The sequence below is a fragment of the Pipra filicauda genome, unplaced genomic scaffold (genome assembly GCF_003945595.2).
Source record: "Pipra filicauda isolate LSUMZ 115617 unplaced genomic scaffold, ASM394559v2 scaffold169_size1572857_pilon, whole genome shotgun sequence".
In the NCBI taxonomy this organism is placed as follows: Eukaryota; Metazoa; Chordata; class Aves; order Passeriformes; family Pipridae; genus Pipra; species Pipra filicauda.
In genome coordinates this window covers 1,168,707-1,195,933 of record NW_024104206.1, presented here as the reverse complement: position 1 = coordinate 1,195,933, position 27,227 = coordinate 1,168,707, and the positions used below count along the sequence as shown (strand labels likewise).

At 37.5% G+C, this 27,227-nt stretch overlaps 1 protein-coding gene across 2 annotated transcripts; it reads left to right on the top strand.

Annotated features, from left to right (window-relative positions):
- Window positions 1–465: 465 nt before the first annotated feature.
- On the top strand, window positions 466–26,507 carry SEPSECS (Sep (O-phosphoserine) tRNA:Sec (selenocysteine) tRNA synthase). Of its 2 annotated transcripts, none has more exons than XM_027713803.2 (11): window positions 466–686; window positions 1,764–1,918; window positions 4,124–4,242; window positions 4,331–4,489; window positions 5,003–5,156; window positions 8,698–8,800; window positions 10,987–11,116; window positions 11,238–11,329; window positions 18,509–18,602; window positions 19,219–19,309; window positions 20,466–26,507. In XM_027713803.2, exons 1-11 carry the CDS (start codon window positions 573–575, stop codon window positions 20,713–20,715), a joined length of 1,461 nt encoding a protein of 486 aa, XP_027569604.2. In that variant the 5' UTR covers window positions 466–572; the 3' UTR covers window positions 20,716–26,507. The 2 variants fall into 2 exon arrangements, with proteins under 2 accessions (XP_027569604.2, XP_027569605.1); XM_027713804.2 differs by lacking the exon at window positions 466–686 and adding an exon at window positions 862–1,111.
- The last annotated feature ends 720 nt before the right edge of the window (window positions 26,508–27,227 follow it).

The following is a 27,227-nucleotide window of genomic DNA, read 5'->3' as shown; positions in this document are numbered from 1 at the left end:
GCCCCACAGGCAGGTTGCTGCTATTCCCTGAGGACAATCCCACAACCACTTGCGTCCACAAAAACATCCCGAAGAGCACTGAACGCCGTAGCCCTGTCGGGGACCTCGGGGACGCACGCTGTTACCAACAGCCTAATGCCAAACCTTGCGGGGCAGGGAAAAACAATCCACGAATAGGCTCTTCCCAACCAAGTAGTCTGTGTTCCGGCGGCCTCCTCCCTCATGCCCCTTACGAGAGGACGCCCCGAGCTCGGACCGCCGGGCCGCCCGCCTGGGGCTCAGGGCCAGGGGCCCCGGGCCGCCGCAGCCCGCACCTGCACTGGGGGGCCGAGCTCCGCCCCGCGGCCGGGCCGGGCAAGGCAGGGGAGGGAAGGAGAGGGCAGGGGATGGGAGGGGAGGGCCGAGCCGGGCCGGGCGGGCTCTGCCCGCGGCGCGGAGCCGGTGGCGGGGCGGGGCCCTGGAGCTCCGTGCGCCTGCACCGCCCCGGCCCGCCCCTTCCCGGCGGAAAGTGCCTGGCTCCACGGGCCTGCTCGGCGCCGAGGGGGAGTCGCGGCGGCGGGAGCGCCGTGGCCATGAACGCGGAGAACCAGGGCTGCAGCGAGCGGCTGGTGACGGCGGCCTATGTGCGCCAGGGGGCGCAGGGCCGCCGCGCGCACGAGCTGCGCCTGCGGGCGCTGCTGGAGCAGGTAACGGGGTCGGACCCGCACACCGCGCTCCGGCCGGGCACGGCCGCCCCGAGCCGCCCGGGCTCCGCGCACCGGCGTCCGCACCGCGGCAGAGCCGCCCGCCCTCCGCGCACCGGGCTCCGAGCGGACAGAGCGGCCCTGAGATTCCCGGGGTCCGCGGCGGAGGCGCCGCGCAGCGCCGTGAGCGCGCAGCCGGGCCGGGCTCACGGGCCTCGCCGCCCCCTGGCGCGGCGTCACCGCCCTGTCCGACCCGGGGCCGCACGGTCGGGAGAGCCGCGGCCGGGGGGGCAGAGACCTTACGGACACCCAGGGTGAAAGGCCGCGACTGAGAGGGGAAAATAAGCGACCGCTTTATGTTATGTAAAAGGCCCAGCGAACAATTAATGTTTAAAAGCAGTTGAGATATTTGCACATTACTACGTTAGGTAAAACGTGATACACTTGTAAGGTGCCGTTTCTTTGTGTCCAGTTTATAACAATAATTATCAATGAATTAGCAAATGTTTAGTTCTTGGCCATCCTTAGTCATGTCATCTACCGTTTCGGATTTAACTTTGATACTGCATTTCAGAAATTCAGATGTCCTGAATTTGTTGTGTTCTTACTGGGACATGTGAAAAAGCCTCTGAACCTATAGCAGCGCTTCATGAGTTTATGTGCTCCTTTCTTCGGAGGTTCATTTTTTGCAATTGGCAAAGATGAGGAGTAAAGACCACAAGAAAGCGTTTTTCTGGTTGCAGGTTTTGACATATTCTGGACATTGTTTCCTTACCTATTAGATAATAACTAGATAAAAACCGTGCAGAGGTTTTTGTGTGTGCCATAAAGAACACTTCAAGGTGAAAAATATCCTGATTATTTTAATGTCAGGATATGCTAATGTAACTGTACTTAAAACATGGAAAAATCATTTAACTTTTCTCTGAATACAGGTTCATAACATTAGATAACATAAAACAGCGTAATGAAAATACAAACAGTGTGGGAAAGAAGGGTAGCAGTCAAACAAGTTGCATAAAGTTTTGTTCATTTTTAATTTCTGAGTTTAGTAGTTACCTTTATATTATTATTATTAAGGGAAAATGTCCTGAGGATGGATGGGATGAAAGCACCATTGAATTGTTTCTTCATGAACTTGCTATAATGGATAGCAATAACTTCCTGGGCAACTGTGGTGTGGGTGAGAGGGAAGGAAGAGTGGTGTCAGGACTTGTTGCCCGAAGGCATTACAGGTACGAATTACTGACAGTAATTATTCAGATTTATTATTAATGCTATCAAATACCATATTTTATTGTGTTTTGTTGATAGCATTTGAGAAAAATAATGCAATAATTGAATTGATGCAACTTTCTGTGTTAATTTTCATTAACAACTCACTGGAAAGTCTTGAATGAAACAAAAGTCTTTTGTCAGGGTTATGTCTTGTATGCTTCCCTTGCAGAAGACAACTTGGTATCTTCAGCTTCTACAAGGGAAGCAGAGATCTTCCTGTTTTAAAATGTGCTATGCATTACTTTTTTAACAAGGTATAGCTTTCACCTATATCTTATTAAAAACTACTGCACACTGTAGTTTTGTGGTATTGAACGTTCCTAGTGAACAGCTATTTGTATTTTATTATATTTATTAATAGCTTTATACTGTTATTAGTTGATAGGCAGATGAAAGCACAGCTCATTTATAAAGTAGGAGATCTGTAAAGACACAAAGAGCTTTTAATAGCTTTTAGCCCTTCTGACACTTGATGGGTGTGTTGGATGCTATAATTTTAGAGATTCTGCTTTAATTTCCTTATGAATATATTGGTTTGTATGTTTGTGTGGAGTTCTGTGCTGAGTACCTTGCTGTGATGTTTTATCCAATAGGCATGGAACAAAGTGAAATCTCCTGGAAGTTTCGCCTTGAAAGATTAACACAAAAGCATATTAGAGACCAGAAATTTAGCAAGCTTTGCCATATGGAGGTTGAGTTACTTTGGCTTAATGGCTTTCATAAGTGCTACAATACCATGAAAAATTAATGGAGGAAGCCAGTAATACATCAGTTTGGCTTTTTTAGTTTTGTGTACAGATCTTTAGACTAGTATACATGTGGTATGGAAGGGGAGAGTATCTAGGAAGTTCTGCTTTCTGACAGTGCTGGAGAAATCCTGTCTGGCTTCTGGCCAGAGGGAGCCTGAACTGGCATTTAGCTATTGTTGTTCACATGCGGTTCTGTCACCTGGCATCTCGCTTCACCTGCGAGTGTCAGCATTAGCAAGGTGTCCTCCACTGCAGTGTTACAGGTGGTTACAGGTCACTGTGGGAGTGATGGAGGCAGCAGGAGATGGTTTTCAAACTGTCTTTCCATTCAGCTTAAATCTAAGGGCCAGTCTTATGGAGGATTGCTCCTTAGGAAGGAGTGCTTATGTGCAGAAAATAAAAAGTGCTGGTATAAGAAAGTTGTTAAGAATGTAGTTGGAACAGCAAAGAAGATATTTTAGGTGCAGTGGGGATTATATGTAAGTTTCAACTAATTATCAAGTGTTTGTTGATTTCAACCTATAGCTTGAAACAGGGACATAAATTTAAGCTGTAAAACTATGCTCCAAGAAGTTCTGAATTCCATGTACTCATCAGAGTGCATTTTACTCCATTCCAAAGATAAAAACAGAATTTAAGAAATAAATAGGTGTGTATTGTTACTAGCTTACTTGAGCAGCTGCTGCATTTCAACCATGGCCGAAGTTAGTTCTATAAGCTTGTATTTTATAAATTATTCCAGGATCCTCCACTCCTGGAAGGTACTAAATAATATTCAATATTTATAAATGCCATTTATAAACATAATTTATAAACAGAATGCAGACAGACATGGTATTCCATGATAGATAATACTGAGTAGCACAGTGAGATAGATGAAGATGTAGAAGATGGGCAAAGCATATATATATGTTTGTCACAGTGTTATTTCCTTGGCTTAAGGAGATGAAGCATTTGTCAAGGGAGTATCTGTATAATACCACTATGCCTATGATACTGTACACTATAGGCAAATCATTTTTGTTTTCCTTGGAGTTGTGTGTGTGAATGTGTCAGCATTTATAATGCTAATTCAGCAAACATCAAGAAGTGCTGAAGTGCGCTTAAAAGGAAACCTGCCAGATGCTGAAGGTGTTGCTACTGTGGGTATTCTCAAAGTTTTTACTTGCATGCTGGAAGATTTTTAATCTAATGTTTAAAAAACCACCAAATTTCATACAAATATATGTAGTTTGTTACAATGGAATTCATTGTAATGAATTCCAGATGCAAATATTGATGCAGGTATTGATGTTGCATTGGGTACAAAATTTTCCACAATTGTTTATCAAATGAAATTCTTTTTAGTCAGCAAGAATTATTGCTTTGCTATGTGGAAAAACTTGATGTATGTTTTCAACTTCTTTTGTTTAGATTGATCCATGGAATTGGAAGGTCAGGTGATATTTCCGCAGTCCAGCCTAAAGCTGCAGGGTCGAGCCTTTTGAACAAACTTACTAATTCAGTCGTTCTGGATATTATAAAGCTGGCTGGTAGGTGTAAATTTGAAAAATCTTTCTTGTTCGTGGAGGTGTGTCATGGGGTCTTCATGTTAATTTCTGCCTTGCTTTTTATGTGCAGGTGTCCGGACAGTGGCCAGTTGCTTTGTGGTTCCCATGGCAACTGGCATGAGTTTGACTCTGTGTTTTTTAACATTGCGGCACAAGAGACCAAAGGCAAAATACATTATCTGGCCACGTATAGACCAGAAATCTTGCTTTAAATCAATGATAACTGCAGGTAAGAAGAAGCTGATTCATCACACAGAGTGGGGTCTTCTACAACTATCAGAGTTTCATATCCTTGCAGTAAGATCCAAAAAAGGCCTAATGCATGATTAGTTTTGCTTTATTTCTACACTCCTGATTTCTAACATGCAATCACACATATGAGTTGTCATCCTAATGCCTTGTAAAATGCAGGCATATGCTGAGGCACAGAGGTGTATAAATTAGTCAACAGAGAACACAGTACTAAGGAAGTTACAGTTCATCCTCAAAGTAAGATGCCTAGTTTGCTCTTCTGAGAATTATGTGAAACCGAAGCCCATGATTCAAATCTCCCCCTCCTGAATTTATGTAAAAAGTGTAACTGTCCGAGGAATTGTGATAAGGTGACAATCTGTCTGATTTGCACAATCTTTTCTGTTAAAACAACAGAAGCAAGAAGGTTTTTCAGATGTATACTGGAACTAAAACCTCAAAATTAGTCAGACTTGTTGAGTTACATTCAGGTCTTCCTTTTTTTGGTCAGGTTTTGAGCCTGTGGTGATAGAAAATGCATTAGAAGGTGATGAGCTACGGACAGACCTCGAAGCAGTGGAGGCCAAAATCAAAGCTCTTGGTGCTGAAAATATTCTTTGTGTGCATTCCACAACATCTTGTTTTGCTCCAAGGGTACCTGATAGGTAAGCAGTCTTTGTAAGAAGTGTGTTATTTGTTACAGTAAAAACAAACAAAACCCAACAGACCAAAACCTTCATGTTTTGAACGTCCATCTTCTTAAAATCACTTCTGCCAACAATTAGTTAAAGGTGCTTTAATCACCTTGGTTGAAGAGTGTTCCACTTTCAGAAAAGCATATTAAAAGGGTGAGAATAATGCAGAAGGTTTTTCTTCTGCCATATAACTGAGGTTAATGATGATCTCTTATGATGAAATTAATGTCAATTTGGTAGTGGTTTTTTAATAATTTCATTGAAGTAGTAAAAGTAGACTTTCGCAGAGACATAGTCCAGTAAATATAGCTCCATGGCTATATTTAAACAGTAACATTTTAATGTTACTGTTGCCTTTTCTACTCTTCTCCTACAGCCAATGATGAATTTTCCTAGGCTGTTAATACAAAAACATTGTGGTTATGAATGAAAAATAGAGTATCTGAGACATTATTTCAACCCGTGCATTGGTTATGAAACTTCTCAATCTGAAAGTGTAATGTTGGAGGAGAGGTGCCTGCAGTACTTGGCATATTGAGTCATTTGCCCCAAAATGAGCATTGTTGTTATTTGCAAAACCTGCTTTCTGTATTTGCTTGCAAAATAAGTATGAAGAAGCAAATTCCTTAGGTTTTATGATTCAACAGGTATATTTTTATCAGCTTTTATGTAGTATGTTAATGTAGGAGGTATTGTCTTTTTTTGCATGGTTTTAAATGTAGTGTCTCAGTAATTTCATTTCAACTGTTTTTAATTTATCACAAAACTGAAAAGACTGACATTTAGAGTTCCTCTGCAGTGTGTGCTTCTTTGTTAATTACTTTGTTATTTGGAAAATTTAGTTGACTGTTTGCAAGTGTGTGAAAGAAAATTATTGACTCTGAAATGTGGCAAGTAAAGATATGTTTCACTCTCTTTTCCTACCTTTAAAAAAAACCCCAGTATTTATCATATGTTAACCTAGTTGCTAGAGGGAAGTTAAAACCATATAATTCTGTCAGAGTAGTATGAACATGGCTTGAAGTTGACTTGCAGATTTATTGGCTGACTTAAATCACAGCTATCAAAATTGAATGGTCTGTTTTATAGCTCAGGTAAATGAATCTTTTCCTTATCTGCTTCCTCTTTTTGACATGCGATTGTTTTGTCCTCTACAACTAAGAGATGAATTATTAGGTAGTGGCACTGTGTTATGATATACCACAGATATAGGAGGATTTGAATGCACTTTCTATTTAAAGGATACTGTCAACTGTTGAAGGCCATAACATTCATCTTCCTGCAGGAAGGAAAACCCTCTACAGCATTTCTGGAGGGTGCCATTTTAAATGTCTGGTTTTACATATCTTGCATTTGTAAGGCTTTATTTAGTTGTGGTGGTGGTGTTTTAAAATTTTAAGTAGTTTTAGGGCTGTGTGCATATAGCTTTCCTTTGAAGTATTGTTTAACTTTGTGGGAATAATTCGCTAGTGTATAAACACACTTGCTCAGAGAGACATCAGTTCTCAGAGAGTATTTTACCTGCTCGTGCTGTGAGGTGTTTCTGAAACTACTGATTTAAGAGAACTGAAGGGAAAAAAGTGTTATTTTTCAGTTGGTTTATGTACTTAGCAGAATTCTGTATCTTTTTACTTTCAGTAATAGAAAAAAAGAGCAAAGCTTTCTTTTCATGAACTTTCACAAACAGGAGAGAAAAAATTGTGAAATATTTCTGTATTTGTGACTTTTAAGAACTTGAGTAATAGCCAACTTACACTAATGCTTTATGATATGACTAGCAGCACTATTAATGGCTCATTTTAAGCCTTGGAAGAAGACAAGTGCTATGCATCATTGTTTGCTTCTCTTACATATTAACACACTCTCTTCAAACTGTAGAATTCTCATTCTGTATTGTAATATGGATCTAATTGTTCAGCAGAATATTTTTAGGAAGAAAATAAGAGACTTTTCTGTTTTCAGTGCTTGTAGAAGCTAGCTTATTGCTCCTTTAAGTCTCAAGAGGTGAGAGAGACAAACATATATAGCTGTACACCCTCTGTGTTTCTAGTTTGATGAAATTCTCTGCCTACACCCAAAAAAAAGCTTGTAAGAGGGGAACTGTGTTGCTTTGTTTCTCTCTAGAAGGTGACTAATGGGTCTGATTAAGATCAGCAGATCAGAAGGCAAAAACTTTGCCCTGCATATTGTTATGTTTCCTCAAGTATTCTGTTACTGTTACAGAGTTCAGGATGTTAATAAATATGAAAAATTATTGGACATGCAACTCCTGACAAATATCTTGACTGTAGAAGATCAACATGTACATTACATTACTGGTGTTTCCTAATTGTAAAATACTTTTAATTTCTTTAAGGATAATATGGTGATAGTGATGATTTCCTAAGGATTGAGGTTCAGAAAATTTACTTTGACATTTGCAGCTGAATTTTGCATTGCAGAACAACACTAGGCAATGTAATAGAAATAGAATGCAAAGGAATGTTACCTCTTGGAAAATGTTTTCATACTCTGTCACATTTTATATGAATGTCAGTACATTATAGTGAGAGGCTGTACAGAAAGAGAGTAAAAATACATTAGAAGTAGAGTTTCCTGGGGTTTTTTTTAGAGGCAATATTACTTTTATCATCACTTAAATGACTATATTACCTTATTTTTTCAAATAGATCTTATTTCTAAAATAGGTTCACAAGTTTGGGGAAAATCATGAGTCTTTTTTTAAAAAACAGAGCACCATTGGAGTGCTTCAGAAGAGGGTACTAAGTTCCGTGTGTGTTTAAAATGCTGAAGGCCCTTACCTAAAATGATCTGTGCACTCACATAAATTTTAATTTGACTGATTAATCAATCCAGGCTGAGCTCATTGTGATTTCAGGTGATTCCAAATGCAAGTGAAGTTGTAAACAGTTGAACAAAGTTTCAATTTGTCAGTCTCCATATTCAGACACTTTAGGGCTCTCCATTCCTTTAAAGAATTTTCTTTTAGTTAGTTTGTCTGAAACATGCAAATGAGATTCCAGCCAAAGGATTGAAATACTAGTTCTTTGAATTAAACAGAAGCACGTAAAAACTTCCTGTTATATGATGCTTTTTATTCTCAAGACACTCTTGGAACTTCCATAGACCAATATCATGTTGAATACTAGAGGAAAAGTTAAAAAAAGTGTGATTAACTAAAGCTCTCTTAGTTAACATTAAAGTAGCAAAAAAAAAAAAAAGCTTATACCTGAAGCAAAATGGTTTGGGATGTAATTACTGGTGTCCAGACAAAAAAAAGGCATGAAAAGTTTCAGACCAGATTAACAATTTGCAATATATGTAAAAGGCAATAGAATTTTTACCTTAACCTTTATAGTTTAAGGTGACAAGTACTGCCTTGAGGTACTAATCAAAACATTACCTTTCTCATTCTGACCTCCTTGTAGACTCTTCAGTCTTTTAATGGTCTGATTTGTAAGATGAGTTACAGTTACCAATGCTTCTCTAAATTACAATTTTATGCTCACAGGCTGGAGGAACTGGCAGTGATTTGTGCCAATTATGGCATTCCCCATATTGTTAACAATGCATATGGAGTTCAGTCATCAAAATGTATGCATCTTATCCAGCAGGTAGGAGCTGTGTATTTCCAATAATATTTTTTAGCAAGTAAAGTAAATCTCTGATTGTAGACAACCTAGCAGATTTTATCAGATGCCTCATGCTGTTGAGAGTAATCCCATGCATGTCTGATATTTGAACAATTTTCTGAGAAAAAAAACCAGAGGGAAATAGAACTTTAAAATAATATTTTTTCTATTATGTGCTTTTTGTATAATAACCCTACATTTAGTTAGGTTTTGTGTATGTTCATGTGTCTTTCATAATGGAAAAAATGTCCTTAATAAGCTTTCTTAAAATATTTCGTAAGCTTGTTGACTAAAAGTAAAATACATACTTGAATAGGGATTAAACCTTCAACAGAATGTGAGTTACAGATTTTCAATGGAAGGTACAGGATGCTGCAGCGACACTTTATAGATGTTGAAATATTGTTGGCATGGAGAACGGCTGAGGAAACTGGTTTAAGTTCCATGTTATGTTCAAAAAGGTTTAATTTCTGATGCTGTTTAGTTTGAAGAGGATGTTGCTTAATATCTTAGATCAGTCATGAAGCAGAATTCTTGCATTTTTGCTAATTGTATTGTATGCGTGGTGTTCTTCAATATTTCTCCTTTCTCTCTGCCTATTCAAAAAATAGGGGATTATATTTTAACAGGATCCAGGGAATCTTGAACTATTATTAATTTAAAATATGCTGGTAATCTTTTTTCTGATTGCTAAGACATTATTAACAGGGCACAGACATGATTGTAACAGGAACGTCATGTTGGCATTTATAAATTTTGAAAGAGAGGGAATTTAACAAAACTTGAAGTGTTTTGTGAAATAGAAAAAGGTATGCGCTTTATTTGTAATGTACTTGGTACATTTATTTAATTTGCAGAAGTTTAGTGAGAAACTAACATGAAGGGGGCTGTGGAAATGCTGGGGTTTGCTGCATGAAGTGTATCTAATGATAAATGTTTCAGACTATAAAGCTACAATTAGAAGTTTTACTGTTGGTTTCTGCATTTTTTTCTAGACTTGATAAGTTGTTTGTTTATTCCTTGCTTATGCAAATGTATACATTTGAGCTCTGATTTGTTTTACATTTATTTACAAAAATTTATTTAGTGTGCTAGAAAATGTGCTGTTTATGAGGAAGTAGTTACTAATGAATACTTAGGAATATGTACATGCTGAGCACAGTTGTGAATAGAACTTGTGAGAGTATCACAGGGGAAAAGCTTTTGAGACCATTTCATTTGCCATGCTTTTCCTGTGGTGGTCTCCTGTCAATTAAATCAAACAGTAGCTTCTGGCATTCATCTTCCCATCAAAAAGCTGACAAACTTGGAGTGCTTCTTCCTATCTCACATGCATTAAGCTATCAAAACATAGAAATAATAAATGTGGTTTAGTTGGATCTGCTTTTTTCAGTCTGTTTGCCATAGGTATTAACTCTGTTCTTTCTTGCATTCAGTTTGTAGCACTTTAAATTGTATGTATTTGCATGTGCATTAGTATTTATGGGGTTTAATATAGTTTTCAGATTCTTTTATGCTGCATAGTTTTTAATTGTACGGTTCCCTGTTGCATATTACTCGAATTGAAGGTATACTGCAGAATATAGACTTTTTCCTTTAAGAAAATCTGAGTGGTTAGGTATAAGGATGCTTTTTTCTCTGAAGTGGGGGGATGTCTGCTGTAAGAAGTTATAGGGATCAGGATTTTGCAGGTAGCCTCAGAAGTGCTGTAACAGCTCATTTGTTTTAATGCAAACTTATTCGTGTATAGAGAGAAATCTTTGCTAATGAAGCATTAACTTGTAGTCCTTTACTGTGAGAATCTGTGAAAAGTCTTTTGAGTTGAACAGTTTTAACTGTAAAATTCCCATTAAATTTCGAGGGGTTACTTTTTGGTTGTTGAAAATGAGCTCCACTTAGACTTGCGAGAACTAAAATCAGTATTTTAAATCACAGAAGAATGGGAATTTGTAAGGTACTGCGTCAAGCAGACAACGGTACTGCTACTGAGCAGTGCTAAGAAAAGGTAATGTTATGATTTTTATTTTTTTTTCATAAATGCAGAGTCTGAGAAAGTTTCAGGAATTATATGCGGGTTTGTTACATTCTTGTGTAATTATGATGGTATCACGTTTCCTTTTTTTCTAATATATCCTGTGGATTTGTTTGTTTGTTTGTTTTTGACAAAGGGTGCTCGAGTGGGCAGAATAGATGCTTTTGTTCAGAGCTTGGACAAAAATTTTATGGTTCCAGTAGGTGGTGCTATCATTGCTGGCTTCAACGAGTCCTTCATTCAGGAGATCAGCAAAATGTATCCAGGTAACTGGTTCACGGTCTGATTTCAACCATATGAAATAACTGTAGAAAACTTGATTATCAGCTTTCTTTCGCATAAAGTTTATTTTTGCCACTTTAATCTGCATATTGGTTTTTTTTTCAGGAAGAGCATCTGCGTCTCCTTCCTTAGATGTCCTCATTACACTTCTGTCTTTGGGTACCAGTGGCTACAAAAAATTACTGAAAGAGAGAAAGGTAAGCTTTTTGGCAAGCAGCATTTTCTTGAAGTCAGCTCTTGACAGTCTTGTTGCAAAACTGCTTTGTTTAGTAAATCCAGTTTCTGTCTAGAAAGCCATTGAACTTACTCTGAGCTCACAGCTGTGAATCTGGAAAGGCAGTATGATATAATTACTTCTTGGCTAAATGGTACTTATGAGTAAGCATGATTTCCATGTTGTTGTTTGTTCAAACCAGATAGCTAAACTGAGGTCCTGTACTATCTTGTGCAGTATTCATATTTCTTGTTCCTATGTGTAACTTAGGAACACAAAAGCTTAATCTGAGAAGTACTGTACTGTGTTATGATGGTCACAGTGCTTCCAGGACGTGAGATTGGACACTCAGAGTAACCTAGGGTCTGTGCTCTTCCTTTTTTGTCCCTATTGTGCCTTTGTGCTATGATAGTGTTTAATTAAATGATTGTGTACCATATTCTCTGGAGAATCACAACTTCTGGTTAGGTTATAAATACTGTGTATTGCCACAAAAAGAGAAGAATACTGTCACTTAAGGTATTCATCTGGATACAGAGCTAGGTTTCTTCTCTGCCTTTCACAGACTACGTGTTTTAAGTTGGATATAATTGCATTGCACAAAAATTCAATGAGTGTTGGGTTGGAATCTGTACATCTTGAGTTATCCTTAATTCTGGAAATAATAGAGACCTGATTTTGCTCTCTATGTAATAACACAGAGGATTCTTTTTGTGGAGGCTTTAGATAAGGAAATGCTGTGAATTAAGTACTATTAAGTTAATAGTTTTAAACAATGCATTATCTGTTTCATTATTTTATTTATAAACTACATTCCAGTTGTTTCTTGCTGACAGCTTGCTGCCATCTCTGATTACATGGCAGAGCAATAGTGCTGGATGCTGTGACTTATTTCTAGCTGCTTGTAGAGGCATCCAGAAATTCTGTACTGGAATTGAGCTACCATAGGAATAGTTAGACTGTGGAAAACCAGACCAACTTTAGTTGCCTTACAATGACTAAGAAAAATACATGCAACTAAAGCAAAAACATGGCTTGTGGAACACTGAAATTGGTTGCCACTTTTGCCACTGTTGCAATACGGTTTCTAGCATTTTATTCTGGATTGTTGTATGTATTGCCACGTATGGCTTGTCTTCATTAAAAGCAAATTGTGTTTTTCCCTCTTTACTCTCATATCCAAAGGAATCTCAGTGAGTTTATTGTGTGTTCCAGAAAGCTTATTTTGATGTTAGATATACAACAGTAGCAGATGTATAAAGAGCAGTATAAATATTGTCCAAATTGTAAATAATAATTCTTTCATAAATAACGTATCTTAACAAATAGCTGTATATTTTGAGTCATGTCGCTTTCTTGGAAGTAGAATTCTAAAGTAAATGAAGGATTATATTTTTACAACTTCATGTCTTTCAATTTCAAATGTGAGTATACTCTGTAAAGAGAGCCTTATATATGGCATAAATATGTTTCTTTTATTGGATTTGCTGTAGAAATGGAAACATTTTTGCTTAAATCTGTTTGTTCCTGAATTGTAATAGTGATAGTTTATTGCCTGTGCTCTGAGGAAGCAAAGGCAGAGCTATTAGGCTTCCAGCAGGAGCTATTTATAGCTTGACATTGAGTACTCGTTTTTATATTGGTGCAGCTGCACCTACTCACACAAAAAATCAACTATAAAAAACTTCAGGTATTTTTTTTTCTTTTTCTTTTTGCCTGATCCTTATTCGCATGGGTATTACTTCAGGTTATTTGATCTTAGGCCAGAAAGACCAGAATATTACTGAAAAGAGAGAAATCTTACACAACCAAGGAAAGAAATAGTCTGCCCAGTTTTTCTTTCTACGAGTGAACTGTTAAATATAGGCAGGGGAATATAGGCAAGTACAGGGAGTGGAATTTTTCTGACAAGCTGGCAGTTGGGGAGTGTGCAGTTGTCCAGGAGTATGGGATTATTATGATATGAACGAATAAAATGGCACAATGGATCTGAGGACAGGAGAGAAAGGGAGTAACACAAACATGCTGTCCAAGTACCTGAATGAAGGTGGCTATATATGAAATTTAATAAGGAATGTTTTCAACAGCTGTATCTATCTGATATTCCAGAGAAAGGATGGAAGACCACCAACAGTAATGTTTTCTCACTTGTTCTGAATTTTCAGTGTTCCTTTTTATGTGTTTGTGGTGTTTACAACGGTGGTTTCCTGATCTCAGTAGGCGATTCCAGGTCCTTTTGCAATGCAGATGATAGGTGGTCCATAGTCAAATTTGTTAATATCTTTGCTTTTAAATAACTCATAACATCTCTGTAAAGGTGAAGTTTTTGTAGCGACTTCCTTGATGCCTCAGTAGAGGTCCCATAAATGTCCCATATCATGCGTTTCCAGATCATAAAAGTTGCTATTTTCATGTATGTGTGTCTAAACCAGGCCACGTTTAGTAAATATATTTGTTACACTCTCTAATAGCCTAAACAGCAGACTTAGTTATCACCTCAGTTTTTATGGAGAGCGAGGACCCTACTATTCAGGGTTTACATTCATGACCCTACAGACCAAATTTAATAACTGGTCCTTTTAATCCATTTAACTAATTTTTATATTGGTATTATCAGAGAGATGATGGCTTCATTTTGTTTTCAGCAGTTATGGATTTCCTCATTAAACTTTTCTTAATCTAACAATGAAGATAATTCTCATTTTCTTAAATGTATTTCTGTGTTAGTTGGGATGTGATGGAGCTTTTTATATTGCTATCCATCTGTCTGTATATTTTCTGAGAGTGCAACTGGAGTTATTTTTATGTTCTTATTGAGCATGTATCTAAAATATTTAAAATCACATGGAGTGGGAGGAAATTGTTTGGTTTTTACAATTCAGTAAAATACTGGGCTTATGTTTCGTGAGTTGTCATTGATGTAATTGTTCTGATTGAAATAAATTATTTGTACAGTTCAGTGTGAGCTTATATTGCTGTCCTACTTACGATGGAAGAAGAGGAAAGCCATTTAATGATGGATATTAAAAATGTAAAAAAATCAGATATTCTTAAAGTAAAACAGACATTTGTTACTCCTTTTTTCTTTTTTTGGGGTTTGTTTTTTTTTTTTGTCTAGTTTACTTACTACACTATATTTTGTTAAACGTGGGAATGTTGCAGGATTTTCCCCATGTGAAACATGTGGAACCATATTCAAACTTTTGAGTAGCTGGAGACAAAATAGTTTTAAGAAAATTGTGTTAAATGGTGTTACGTAGTTAGACAAGTGCCAAGCATGATTGGAAATTTCAAAGAGGCTTACATAGTTACAGCATGTATTCGAGATGTATGGGTCACAAGGAGCCTGAACTCAAGGTCTCACAAGTGCTGAAAAGGAAATGTGTTGATTGATGTTGTTAAGAAACGCCTTTGAAAAATGTGAATGTCAGCATTAGCATTACCATATCAGATTGGCGAGACTTACTGGGTACTTTCTGTTTAATGACATATGTTAGGTACATATAATATGAAGGTTTAAAGGTTCTGTAATTAATTTCTTATTTTTTTAAACTTTCTAGTATAAATTCAGAACACAATCCTCGCAAGGCAGGAGGATCTATCTAGGAGGGCATGTGGTATATACAGGTGTCACACACGTACACATACACCTTCTGTCATGTGTTTGCCTGCATTTCAAGAGAGTAATCTTTCTTGATCTCGATCCTCAGCACTGCAGCTTCTCTTTGACTGCAGGAAGTGGTCTGATCAGATCACAGCTCAGATGCAGCTGGTCAGTCTGACACAGAGCAGAAGAGCGGCTGTGATGGTTGCATGATAAACAGCAGGGGCTGCTGCAAAGTAAGATGGGACCAGATGGGCCTCAGGTACAGCATAGGAGAGTTGGCATCTGTGTCTGAAGAGGTTGTAAAATTACTCTTGTGCAGTGTCGTCTTTAGTGCCATAAGCAGCTATATGGCTGCTCTCTGAGGGTAGCTCATCTTTTCAGATGAGAGTTAAACAGGGAGGAAGGCAGAGTGTTACAACCTCACCCTGTAAGCAAGCTGGGTGGTTAGAGCCAGCTAGGATAGTTTCAACCATCCACAAAAACTTTTCTGGCCTTCATCAGTTGCCTCTTTGTCACCTGGTATGGGACTGACAGTATATTTAGTAGCCCCCTCTTCTTTTCCTCTGGAGTTACTGGCTTTTTCTTTACTTGTTTCCCTTTAGTTATTTTCATTTGGAAGAATTGTGCCTATTACAGTGGAGCATCAAATGAAGAATCACCCATACTAGTGTAGCTTCTATTAAAAATAATTTTATAATGTAAATATGGTATGATTCAAATGATTGTTGTACTGATTGTTACAACACTTCTTGAAAATATGTTTGTATATGTGTGTGGAATTAGGCTGTTTTGTCCAAATAATTGAATTAATTGGCATATTTAGTGCATATGGCATTGCTGACTTGTTCTTTGTCATTTTTAAGGTGTTATGTTGGTTTTGGTCCTGGAGGGACCAGAAGTGGAAGACATTTCTACATAGTTTAGCATTCATTTCTCTAGCCTGATGAGGTTTTGTGATAAGTTTCTAAGGGGAAAGAGTGAATTAAATAATGAAACTTAACTGACGTTTGGTGCCTAGGTTGTGTGGTGCAACTTTAGCATAATAGTTAGCTTTGTTGGAAAAAACTTGAGTCCTTGCTACAGAAAATCTATTATGTAAGAGCTCATTTATACATAATTGCTTAGGGTGCTTATAAATTTTCCGTATAAGAGAAATATTTTATAATAGAGGTTGATTATAGATTTGACCGCACAAAAATATTGCTTTTATCCTTTTTTTGGAAAGGCAGTTAATCTATTTTGTAACAAACTTCTGAAATTATAAAATACCTAGAGGACTTCCAGTGGAAAGATGCAAGAGAATATTGTTCATAAAAATAAGTTATGAATTTGTGTTCATGTAGCGTCAGTCCAACTAATGAAAATAACTTCAATTTTTTTTGCCATCTTTCTATTTTCCCTTATTTTAACAAATTCCTCTGTATGTAAAAGCCCATCTAGTAACCTAATTTCGTTTAATAAATGTAATTTAATTTAATACATTTATACAGTGGGTAACTTGTTATACCAACTTGCAGTCCTTTCAGTAATACTGTGAGAGATTTATCAGAGAATTCCCTAGGTACGACACATAAAAATTAATTACTTAGGAATTGGTTCTTGTTCCAGTATATTTTTTCTCAGTACTAATTTCACCAATAATATCTCCATAGTAAACACAATTTATCTATTTCTGTAATAGTTTACTTCAGTCGTACAAGTAAATAGCCAGCAGAGGGAACACAAATTAATTTATTACTTGTATGAAAAAAATACTAATAAAATGGCTAGCACTTATTGTGGAAGGCAAGTAACAAGTAAGTAGTGTGCTTATATTCAGTGAGGGACCAGAACAAAGGCAAAACTGTCTGAACATTTGAAACGTAAATGTTTTTCAGCTTCTGTGGGTGAACTGTAAATTAGCTCTGATGAATGGAAGCCATAAAATCACTTGATTTACAAGAAATAAGAAATATTTTCACAAATTTCCAGTTCTGATAATTAACCATAGATTCCTCCCCAAAGTTTTGTTGTTCCAAGTATTACAGAAGCTTTGTTCTTGTTGATAGTTGAATCAATAGCCTAATTCATTTAGACAGTAAGAGGATACTTTTTTCCTCTCCGTCTGAGTTCGTCCTGTGGTATCAGGAAGAATAGGTCAGGAGCTGTGTTCATTTGGTCACTCCTGAAGTGAGACTGGGCTTCTTGCAGTGGTTCAAGAAAAGCGGCTGTAACATTATTCCAGCTTAGGTACCACAAAGCTCATTTGGTTTTATAAGACCTTGGGGAGGTTCTGTTCAAAAACATAATTTTGCTCACGAGCTATAATTTGTATCCGTCAGAGTCCATAGGTCAGAGTAGGATACTGGTCTACAAACAGAAGAGGCAACTCTATTTAAAGAATGAAAAATCACTTGTCAGGTTCAGAAATTGCTTAAACAGGCAGTCACACTGAAGGAGATCAGCAGCACAATTTTTATGACCAGAAAGAGGAAAAAACTGGTGTTTAATATCTTTTAAAAAGACTGTTTAATATCTGTATGTTTCTGCTAATTTTTATGAGAGACTAAGCATTAAAAAGGACGGAAGAAAAGCCAAAGCATACAATAAGAAGAATGATGTTTATTTTCAGTCTGTCAATAAGTGTTTTGAGCTGATATCTGAAGAGGAAAATATTAGACTGAGAAAAAGCATGAGCAATTATCATAGATTACTACTGGGGAAGAGGGAGGAAATAAAATACAGATGAAGTAAGAGTAGCAGCCTTTTATGTCCAGTGTGACTTGTATCTCAGCCAAAACATTTATGAATGTCTTGTGACACTTTCATAATAAAGGTGCAATCCAGTTAAGTGATAGCAGAAATTCAGATATCTCTGTTCTTTTAGTCAGCTTGAACAGGAGGGGGGTCGTAGGAAAAGGACAGGCTGCACAACAGAGCTGAGTATTCAGGAGAGTATATATTGTGTGAAAGAAAATTCAATCAAATGTGCACTCCTTCAGCCTCCTACAGAGACTGGAGTTGTATTCTCATACAGTAAAAGAAGTAAGTCTTTGCACTAGTGAGAATTGTGATTGTATGATACTAGAAACAAAATGTGCTGGTTTTAGTCTGGAATGTATTAATAGAGAGAAAACGAAGTAAGGAGCAATTTGCCGTAACGTGGCCGTCTGTGATGGCAGCAGTTCATTCTCAGTGGTTTAGGGAGCCAGGGCAGGGGAAGGCTCTTGCAGCAGTGGGGTGGGGTAAGACCTGCTGTGCGGTGGGAATCTCTTCAAGTTTTTACCTCCCTAGATTTCAGGGCCACAGAGAGAATGACTGACATCCCAAGGACGTATATTAACCAGATAGAGACTTTTGTATCAGCTTGAGAGATAAGAACAGTGTTCTGGAAATGGAGCTGTTACTTTATAGAATTATTTCAGAGAATTGTCTAGTCCACTTACTTGGTACACTTGAAAAGAGAATCAGCTGGGCACCTGTAGCATGTAATGGAGACTTAACAGTTTTGTGAAATAGGTGCTATTTTCTCTGTTTGATAGCTAATAAAAAAAATTGCATTTTTTTTTTTTGCAGGAGATGTTTTCCTATCTTTCAAGTGAGCTGAAGAAGCTGGCAGATAACCACAATGAGAGACTGTTAGACACATCACATAATCCCATTTCCTTAGGTAATTGTTGGGGTTTCATCTTTTAAAAAAATTCTAATATACTGTGCATTCATAATGCACTTTCACATACCATTCCTATATATTAAACATTGTTCACTACACTGTATTAAATTATTCTTAGGCTGATATGAAACCATTGAACCCAATAAGGTCACCTACTATAAAAGTAGAGTAGTAAGTTAGGCCCATTATTTTGCTCCTGTCCAACATATTCATTTATTGTAATCAAGACAGTCAGAAGATGTTAGCATATAGTAATACTTTCTATAAAGTGCATTTAAAAATAAATTATAGTGTAATTATTTTACTGGTCATCTTAGTGTTTTAAAAGAGATTATGGAATTCCTCCTCAAGGTATTTGTTCTAATCAAAAATTCTGCTTAACACCAAAGTAGTACTACCCACCTGTGCAGAATCTGCATACAGTCTAATCAGAGAAGTAACCTCTGACAGCTTTTGGAAAAGTTAAAAATTATGGCATTTCTTTTTTTCTTTGTATCTGAACACAAATATTTGGCTAGATCCTTTCTGTTGGAAAGCAATTTGTCCTTTGTGATGATTCTTTGGAGAAAAAGCGGCTTTGTAGCAGTTTTAACCTGACCTTATGTTATTTTAGCCATGTCACTGAAGAATCTAGATGAAAGTAATGATGCAGCTGTTACCCAGCTTGGATCTATGCTCTTCACAAGACAAGTTTCTGGAGCAAGGTAAGGATGCTCTGAATTAGAAAATTTTGTGGGGGTTATATTAGAATATATTTTAGCATATCAGTTATATTGGCATATATTTTATGAAACCCGATAGGATTTGTTTTATACCAGTTGTCTCATGATTACAGAATGCAGTCAGGCAATAATGAGTCAGAGAATAATCACCCTTCTTCACCAGTGTTATCAACTAATGTCTCCCTACCTGAGTTAGTGGTGAGGCTCCCTTTGTTAACTTTGGTAGGCTGAATAGATAATCTATACCCATTTAATTTAGTGTCATTATTCCCTAGTACCCCTTGGTTTCATTTAGTTTCCAGATGTTGTCTGATCTTATAGTTCAGGTGTAAGCTACTGAGGGAAGATATTTGTTTTGTTTATTGCAGCACGAATATGGTTATACTGGTTGTCAGGGGAATAAGCTTTTAATGCCCTACATAGCTTTTTGTCATATGGAAGAAAATTCTGCTTTCTGGAACTAATTGTATTAAAAAAAAAAATCAAAATCATTAGAAATCTACAACCTGAGCCAGTCTGAGGTGAATTTATTCTTAGAGACACTGTTACATGGAAATGCAAGCCAAATAATTTTTAAACATTTTAGAAGAAGAGAATGATTTAAAATTTGTTTTGGCAGCATTCCTTAATCTGAATATTACTGCTGCCGTGCTCACTTCTGCCATAGACTTACTGTCATTTTTTTGTAGCAGAGCTGAATGTTTCCACGTCAGAAGGCATGCTTCATTAGCTTGGATTATTCCACTTCCTAAACAGATGAATGACAGTAAATCTATATGTACTGTAGTTAGATACTCTTTTTAATTTTCCTGTCCTAACCTTGGCTTGTCCTGTAATTGTAGCCATCTTTGGTAAAATTATTCAACAGGTTGAATTTTTGAAGTTAAAACTCTCCAATTCTTTGCCTAATGTAAAGGTTTCAGGTTTTCCCTTTTTTTATGTAAGTAATTCTTTTGCAGTATACACTGTTTGACCCAGCATTTCAAAAGATTTTACATGTTGTGCTGGTGCTTGAGTGTCAGTGGTAGGAATAGCAACTCACTACTTCAGTAGGAATTTGTGTAATTGTGTTCAACCTAGAGTATCCCATAAAATGTCCAAGACAGCTTTAACTGAATCATAATTTTGTTTGTTTCAGGGTTGTTCCACGTGGGTCTGTACAAACTGTGAATAACTACACTTTTAAAGGCTTTATGTCACATGCAAATGACTACCCCTGTGCTTACCTCAATGCTGCCTCAGCAATTGGAATTAAAAAGCAAGATGTAGATATATTCCTAAAAAGACTCGACAAGTGTTTGAAGACTTTTAGAAAAGAAGCAAATCAAGAAAGAAGTATAAATGAAATAAGTGATTCTAATGCAGCCACAGAACAGCTTGAAAACTAGAAGATACGGATTTAGTAACACAGGAAGATATGGTTTTTTGTCTGAATTATGTCAGGTTTCTATTGGGTTAGAATTGTGCATCTGCAGTGCAGAAATCTATTCTTGATCTGAAAATAACAATAAAAAGTTGGGTGAAATTCAGCTTTAAGAAAGTAAGTGATACTCTTCCCAAGACAGAGGGCCAGTCACAATTTTTTGCAGCGTACAAAATGCACTTAACACCTGCCAAAGTAAAGCTTTATGTTCATGAAGCCTTTGATTTTTGCCTTTCAGTCTGTGTATGACTATTTGGACCAGTGTTTACCAAATCACCAAATGTTTATTCACATGTTTTTGTTTAACAGGATTGTCTGTGGCAGTGATTGAATTCCTTCCTAGGTATAGACTGTCCAAACAACACATTTCACTGCTCTAAGAGTATCTTGTTTTTCATCAGTGTGTCACTTTTAATTTCTTTTCAAAGATTTATGCAAATGTTGGGATAGCCCTCACTAAATACAATGTTCAAACTGCATAGGGAAATGACGGTTGGAATAGTACTGTTTTTCCGGTGTTCTCACCTGTCATCAACTACCTAGAACAAATCAGCCTCCAGTGGCAAAGAAGAACCTAGAATACCTCCTATCCTGTCAGTACTCAGCTCTTGAAAACGTTTGTCAGCAGCCCATAGAAGCTTTAAAGTCAGGGCTTGTAGAATGGAGAGATACAGTCACTGGGGGCTTTTGGCTTTGTTTTTTTATTTTTGTTCTTCCCATTTCCTTTGATAGGGTGATCAGATCAGAGACTCACTGAAAAGAAGGAATGCCATGTGATTAATGCAGCAGTTTCAAGAGCCTAGTGAGCCCTAAGAATATTTTGGCATTTTTAGTCTAATTTTGTTGAAATTTATAGACTTCCATTTCTGTAGTGTCTCTTGCCATTGGCACTGTTGCTTCTGTGGCTCTGTGCAGTTGCAGATTTGAATTCATTAAGCAAACAATAGATTCAGAGTCTGTTCCTGAAACAAAGGTTCCATATCACTGGAGTGACAGTGCTGTAGGTTGCAAAACTTGTAGTTATTCTTGAATGCAGTTACTACATTGTATATAGCTTCTATTTACTGTTCAAGGTGAGCATAACGTTCAAAGACATTTTCTTTGTCTGTCTGTAATGTAATAATGCTCAGGATACCACAATTAATGAGTTCTGAACGTCAGGAAATGTTTTAATTACTTTGTTTAGTGGGAACTGAGACATATATCCTTCAGAGCCCTTTGTAAATCAGTTAATCAAAATAGTGGTGCCTTTGAATGTATTGTCTTTCCAGTGTGGTCAAATGAATTGATAAAAGAGGTGGTGCTAATATATGGGAGTTAATAATATGCTAATCATCATGAAAGTGCTCTCACTTAATGAGGTCCATTGTATTTTAAGCTTAAATTGAACTGGTCCTTCTACATTGTTATTGCTAGAGTTACACGTTAGATTGATTAAAGCTTGTGCAGCTCCCCAGACTGCAGTCACAGTTGTTATTTGCTGTACAAACACATCCTAGGAGACACGTCAGTTAGCTTGGCCACTGAGCCCTTGTGGCTGTACGGAGATGTAAATGACTTGTCTTTCTCTCTCTCTTTTTATTTCCCCATGCTTTTTTTTTTCCTCCTATTGAGGGCATGCTGTAACTCAGTTTTTCCAGTCAGTAAAACTTCCACAAACTTTGGAGTCAAATCTCTGCAGATCACTGCCTCAGTGTTCCATATATTGGAGCAGCCAGTGAAAACCACCAGGCCTTAGTGATACTTCTTCTTGGTTTTCGAGATTGCTGTTCTGTGGCTGAATGAGTATAAATTATTGATTTAGATGACCAGTCACAGAATGTGGATGTTAGAACTATCATTACAAAAGTCTATAGGTGTGTGATAGCAGCTAAAATAAGCATTTGATGAATGATATCCTGAGTAAAGAAAACAGCAGTTATCTTCTCTGAGAGGAAGAAATCTCTGCCTTTTGTGATCTCATAATAAATTGTCTGCTACAAGTAATTCACCCAGTTCTACCATAAATTGAACTACTTCCTCGGGTAGTGTTCTTTTCTGTCTTTGAAATGTTTCCCATTTGCAATCAAAGCTGAAAATTTCAACAAAGCTCTAAACAAGAATCCATAGAAAGAAGTAAGCAGTTTATTTTGATTTTGACCTCTTAAACCTTTTTTATTAAAAAAAATTTAGATGATGGCTTTAATTGAAAACAAAAATAAATTTTAAATTTTTGTGTCATTAAAACTCTTCACACATCTTAGTGATGCCACCTGAAGTCAGAAAATTTAAAATATTTTGATAAATGTGTCCCACCATGATGTATAAAATCTTGAACTAAATATTTATGTTATATTACTTTGGTAAACTGTTGTACCAGTCTGCAGTTTTGTTTGCTTGCTTTGTCCCCGTAAGTGTCTTCAGTTTTAGTTAATATTCATTTTTTACAGACAGAAGCAATCTATAATGTTATATAAATGTAATGAAGTTTTAAGTAATTCAAATGGCAATATACTTCCAAGTAAATGGAGAAGACTTGGTTATTCACAGCATATTTGGGACAGGAGATTCAGTAGAGGATAAAAAGTATTTTTCAAGTAAGAGTGTAAATTACTTATTCTCTATTCACTAATGTCTGTAATAAAGTAGGGAAATAACACTGAGCATACACTCATGACTTTTCATTTCCTTTGTATAGCAGCTACAGGGAGATTTCATGGCTGTGGCAGGTCTCACCCACTAAAAGCAGTACTGTGAATGACATCAATAACACGGACATGAGTTTGTCAAAGTATGCAGAGTAAAACAAATATATTAACAGTATTTGCCTTCTATGAAGATCTTTCCAAGATTGATCACAGAAGTAAGAAGCTTCTTAATTAATCGCAGCCCTTTTTCTAATCTCTACATAGACGCATGTCGTTAAAGACTTTGACATGGCTCAAAAATCTACAAGAGCCAACTTACTGTCTCCAGCTTCTGCATTACTAGAGAGACATCTGGGAAGGCTGCCTGGGCTTCAGCACATACTAGGGGTTGATAGAGCAGGAATCCTTAGTAGAAACACCAAGAACAGATATCCATTTAGTAAGGCTATCTCACAGCTACTATTTATGTAGCTACCTTTCTTTGTCATTTTCTAGGTCGCAGCACGTGGTTACCAGCCATGAAATAGGAATAGGCAAGCGCTTGAAATATTCCAGGAGAGCTGAGGATTCAGAAAGACAGGTTTAGGAGGTTACCATTCTTGCTACCTAGTGTGCTGCTCTAAGTTACTGTCCTGTAGCCTGCTCTGCAGCTGCCACAGTTCATACAGTGTGTTAAAACACTGAAGCTGGGGTGTGCTTGAGCATTGCCAGCCTGGGAAAGCAGTGACTGTAGAGCCAGCACAATGTGCATTGTGCTGCTGCAGCACGGATGTTTTTACTGGAGACAGTAACCTTTGGCAACGGGGCAGGATGCAAGGGTGGGCAGGGTGCAAAGGTAGACGGGGACCACTCAGCTTGCTGCGGTCTGAATCACCACAATGGCTTTCCTCCCTTACAGTGCCTGTAACTGCTGTGTGTGGTGCTTTTCTTTCCCTCTGGTGTTGCATCTTAGACTCTCTGGATCTATACATGTGGAAGAAATGAAGGAGCAGATGGACATGCCTTATAAAAATAGCACTGGGATAATATAATGCAAGCAAACTGACACTGAATGACCCATCTCACAGGCCCACTCTTAGTTTGCTTTTTTTTTTTGTAGTATCTGAGATAATCAACAAAACAAAGGACTTTAAGCAATAATATTGCCTATTCGTGCTTTGCTCATAACAATTGCCTAAGATACAAAGCAAATAAAATCTACCAGATGCAGCAAATTCTCTTGAGCCTAAGAAAGCAAAATTGTAATGTTGCAAATGTAAATGCTGGCATTGCAGCTTAATACACATATAAACCGAGCAATCTATATTGTGCGATCATCATTTTTTAAGAAAGGCTGGAGCCCAGAGACCGGCAAATGTTCTCATCTGCAGTGTATCAGCAGTTCTCAGTCTTCAGCTGCTGTACAGATAATATTTCTAATTGAAGAATCATTACATGAATCCATATGTGAGTGATGGATGGGCTATAGCCTTTTGTTCACGATGCTTTAAAAATTGAGTTGCTGGTTTTACTTTTATAAGGCGTGATTAGATTGCCTTTTCCTTCCCCCCTCCTTTTTTTTTTAATGCAACATTTTAATCACCCTAGTCTGACAGGATTTGGAATCTGAAGGGAAAACAATTTCTGTAGCTGACAATTTTTTTAAACAATAGCTATTTAAAGCCTTGAATTGGTTACAAAGTGACTCTCCACAGAGAGAACCTTTGTTCAAATGTTTTTAATTCTGAAACTAGTGCTTGAAAAATTGTGCTTGATGTGCTCTATAATTGTTTTTCATGTATTATACTCTTTTCCTTCAAAGATAACAGCATACACTTTAGTGCAGTTTAATAATCCTTTAAAAAATCATAGTTAAAAAGGCATTTGCTCTGTTACTCATCAAGCATCTGTTGTATCAAAGAACTGGTAATATATTTATCTTGATGGATAAGCTTCAGTGTTCTGGACCAAGTTCAGTGTAACTGGACCAAGCTTTTAATACTCTTTTGGGGATCCTAAAGTCGAGTTCATGATCTAATTAAGATCAGTGTGATAATTATATCTGCTGCTGAACAGGAGTCTTTCATCAAACCACATTTCAACTTAATTCTGTAATGTGGCATCAAAGCTGATCCAGTTCAGAAGCTGAATTGCTTTCTTAACATGGATGGTGAAATTTAATTTGCCTTTAGATCCTGGATTCAAATCCAGGCTGAGTCAGCTATTGCAAAATTATAACTGCTTGGGTTTTAACCTAATGTGAATAGAAAAAATACAGTGATTTCAGCTGGGTACTGCCTTTCCTATTATTTGTTCTCAAAGGGCTGCAAACATTAGGCTCCCATCTTACACCTACTGCAGGTTGGAATGGGGGGTTGGTCATGCACACATAACATGACAGCAACAGAGGTGTGTGTGTTATTGATCTTTTTCTAGACTTCCCAAGTAGGAATGCACCACTTGCGAATTCAAGACAAACACGTACTGTTGCTGTTGATCTGTTTTCTCCAAAAACTGTTTCTCAGGTGCATTTCTTTTGATCGAAGTGTACCAGAGGAGCACATGCACGAAATACAGGGAAAAGGAGCAAGGTCTCCAATATTTTGGAAGGTTTCTAGATTGGTTATAAGTGTCAGGCTTTTGCAATTAATAAAGCTTATATTATATGTATAAAGCTATGGAAACTCATGAAAAAAATGTTCGCAACCACTCTTGTCTCTTACCTAAACTGTTTCAGAGCTGAATTCTGTGCCGTGACACCTCTGTAGCCCCGGGGCCAGGGTGTGCTGCTCCAGCACCACATCTGGCAGATCACTGATGCAGCTCTGAGGTCTGGCTGCAGGAGAACTCAGTGCCCAAGCAGGTGAAAGCATTCCTGCTTTGCTTTGTTAGTGGGCTGTCAAGCGGATATGAAGTAGAACTAGTTTGCAAACATGGACACTGTTGAGCAGTTAATCCTGCAACTAGTCTTTCTGGAGTCTGAGGAACTGCAGAGGGAAAGAGAGCTTCATTTGGTCTGTAATATGTCAAATTAAGAAATGTAGCTGTTGAAGGAAAATAATATGTCAAATGTAACTAGAAAAGCATCTTTAAAAAAAAATTCCAACATACTATATAAACTCTTGATTAAATACAAGTCTACTTCCTCCTCTCATTGTCTTCTGGGTCTCTCTGTAGTGAAGCTACAATGCAGAGTCTAGCTTCTGGTTCTATACAGCATCTATTTCAAAAGTGGTAGAGGAATTGCAAATGCTTTAGGGGGTGGAGGGGCCTGGGATACAGTAAAGATACATTTTTAAATGGAAGATGAGGAAAGTGTCTAGGAAGTTCATAAAAATAGAAATAGCCTGAAATGCCTACTGTGCAGCTGAGGAGGTGGTGAGTCTCCAGAAAGATTGGAGTATGCATAGTAAAGTCTTGACCTTCTGCACAGTGCAAGCACCAGAGAATACTATCAAAATGTAGCTCTTGTCATTGCAATGATAGCCTGCTCTCTAATACTGTGCATTTCCAGTACTCTGTCCTCCCCTCACCCCACCGAGTAATTTTGGCTGGGGTTTTTTTTTAGCAGAATCTAGTGTAATAATGCATCAGAAAAAGGATGGGGAGGGGGAGAAGGATGCCTACCAGTGTATTGCCATCCCCACTGATGCAGAACTTCCTATGCACAAAGTCATCTGGAGCACACAAAGGCAGCAGATGCAAATGCACATGCCACTAGCTTTTTTTGTTAAAGGGTTTATAACCAGTAAATGCATTTGAATTCTTATTTTTTTTTAATAATGATATAACTGATGCCATTAAATCTGACACTCATATCCCATGCAGATGGCACAAGCTGTCACGCTCTGGTTTTCTCTTTGGTTTTGTT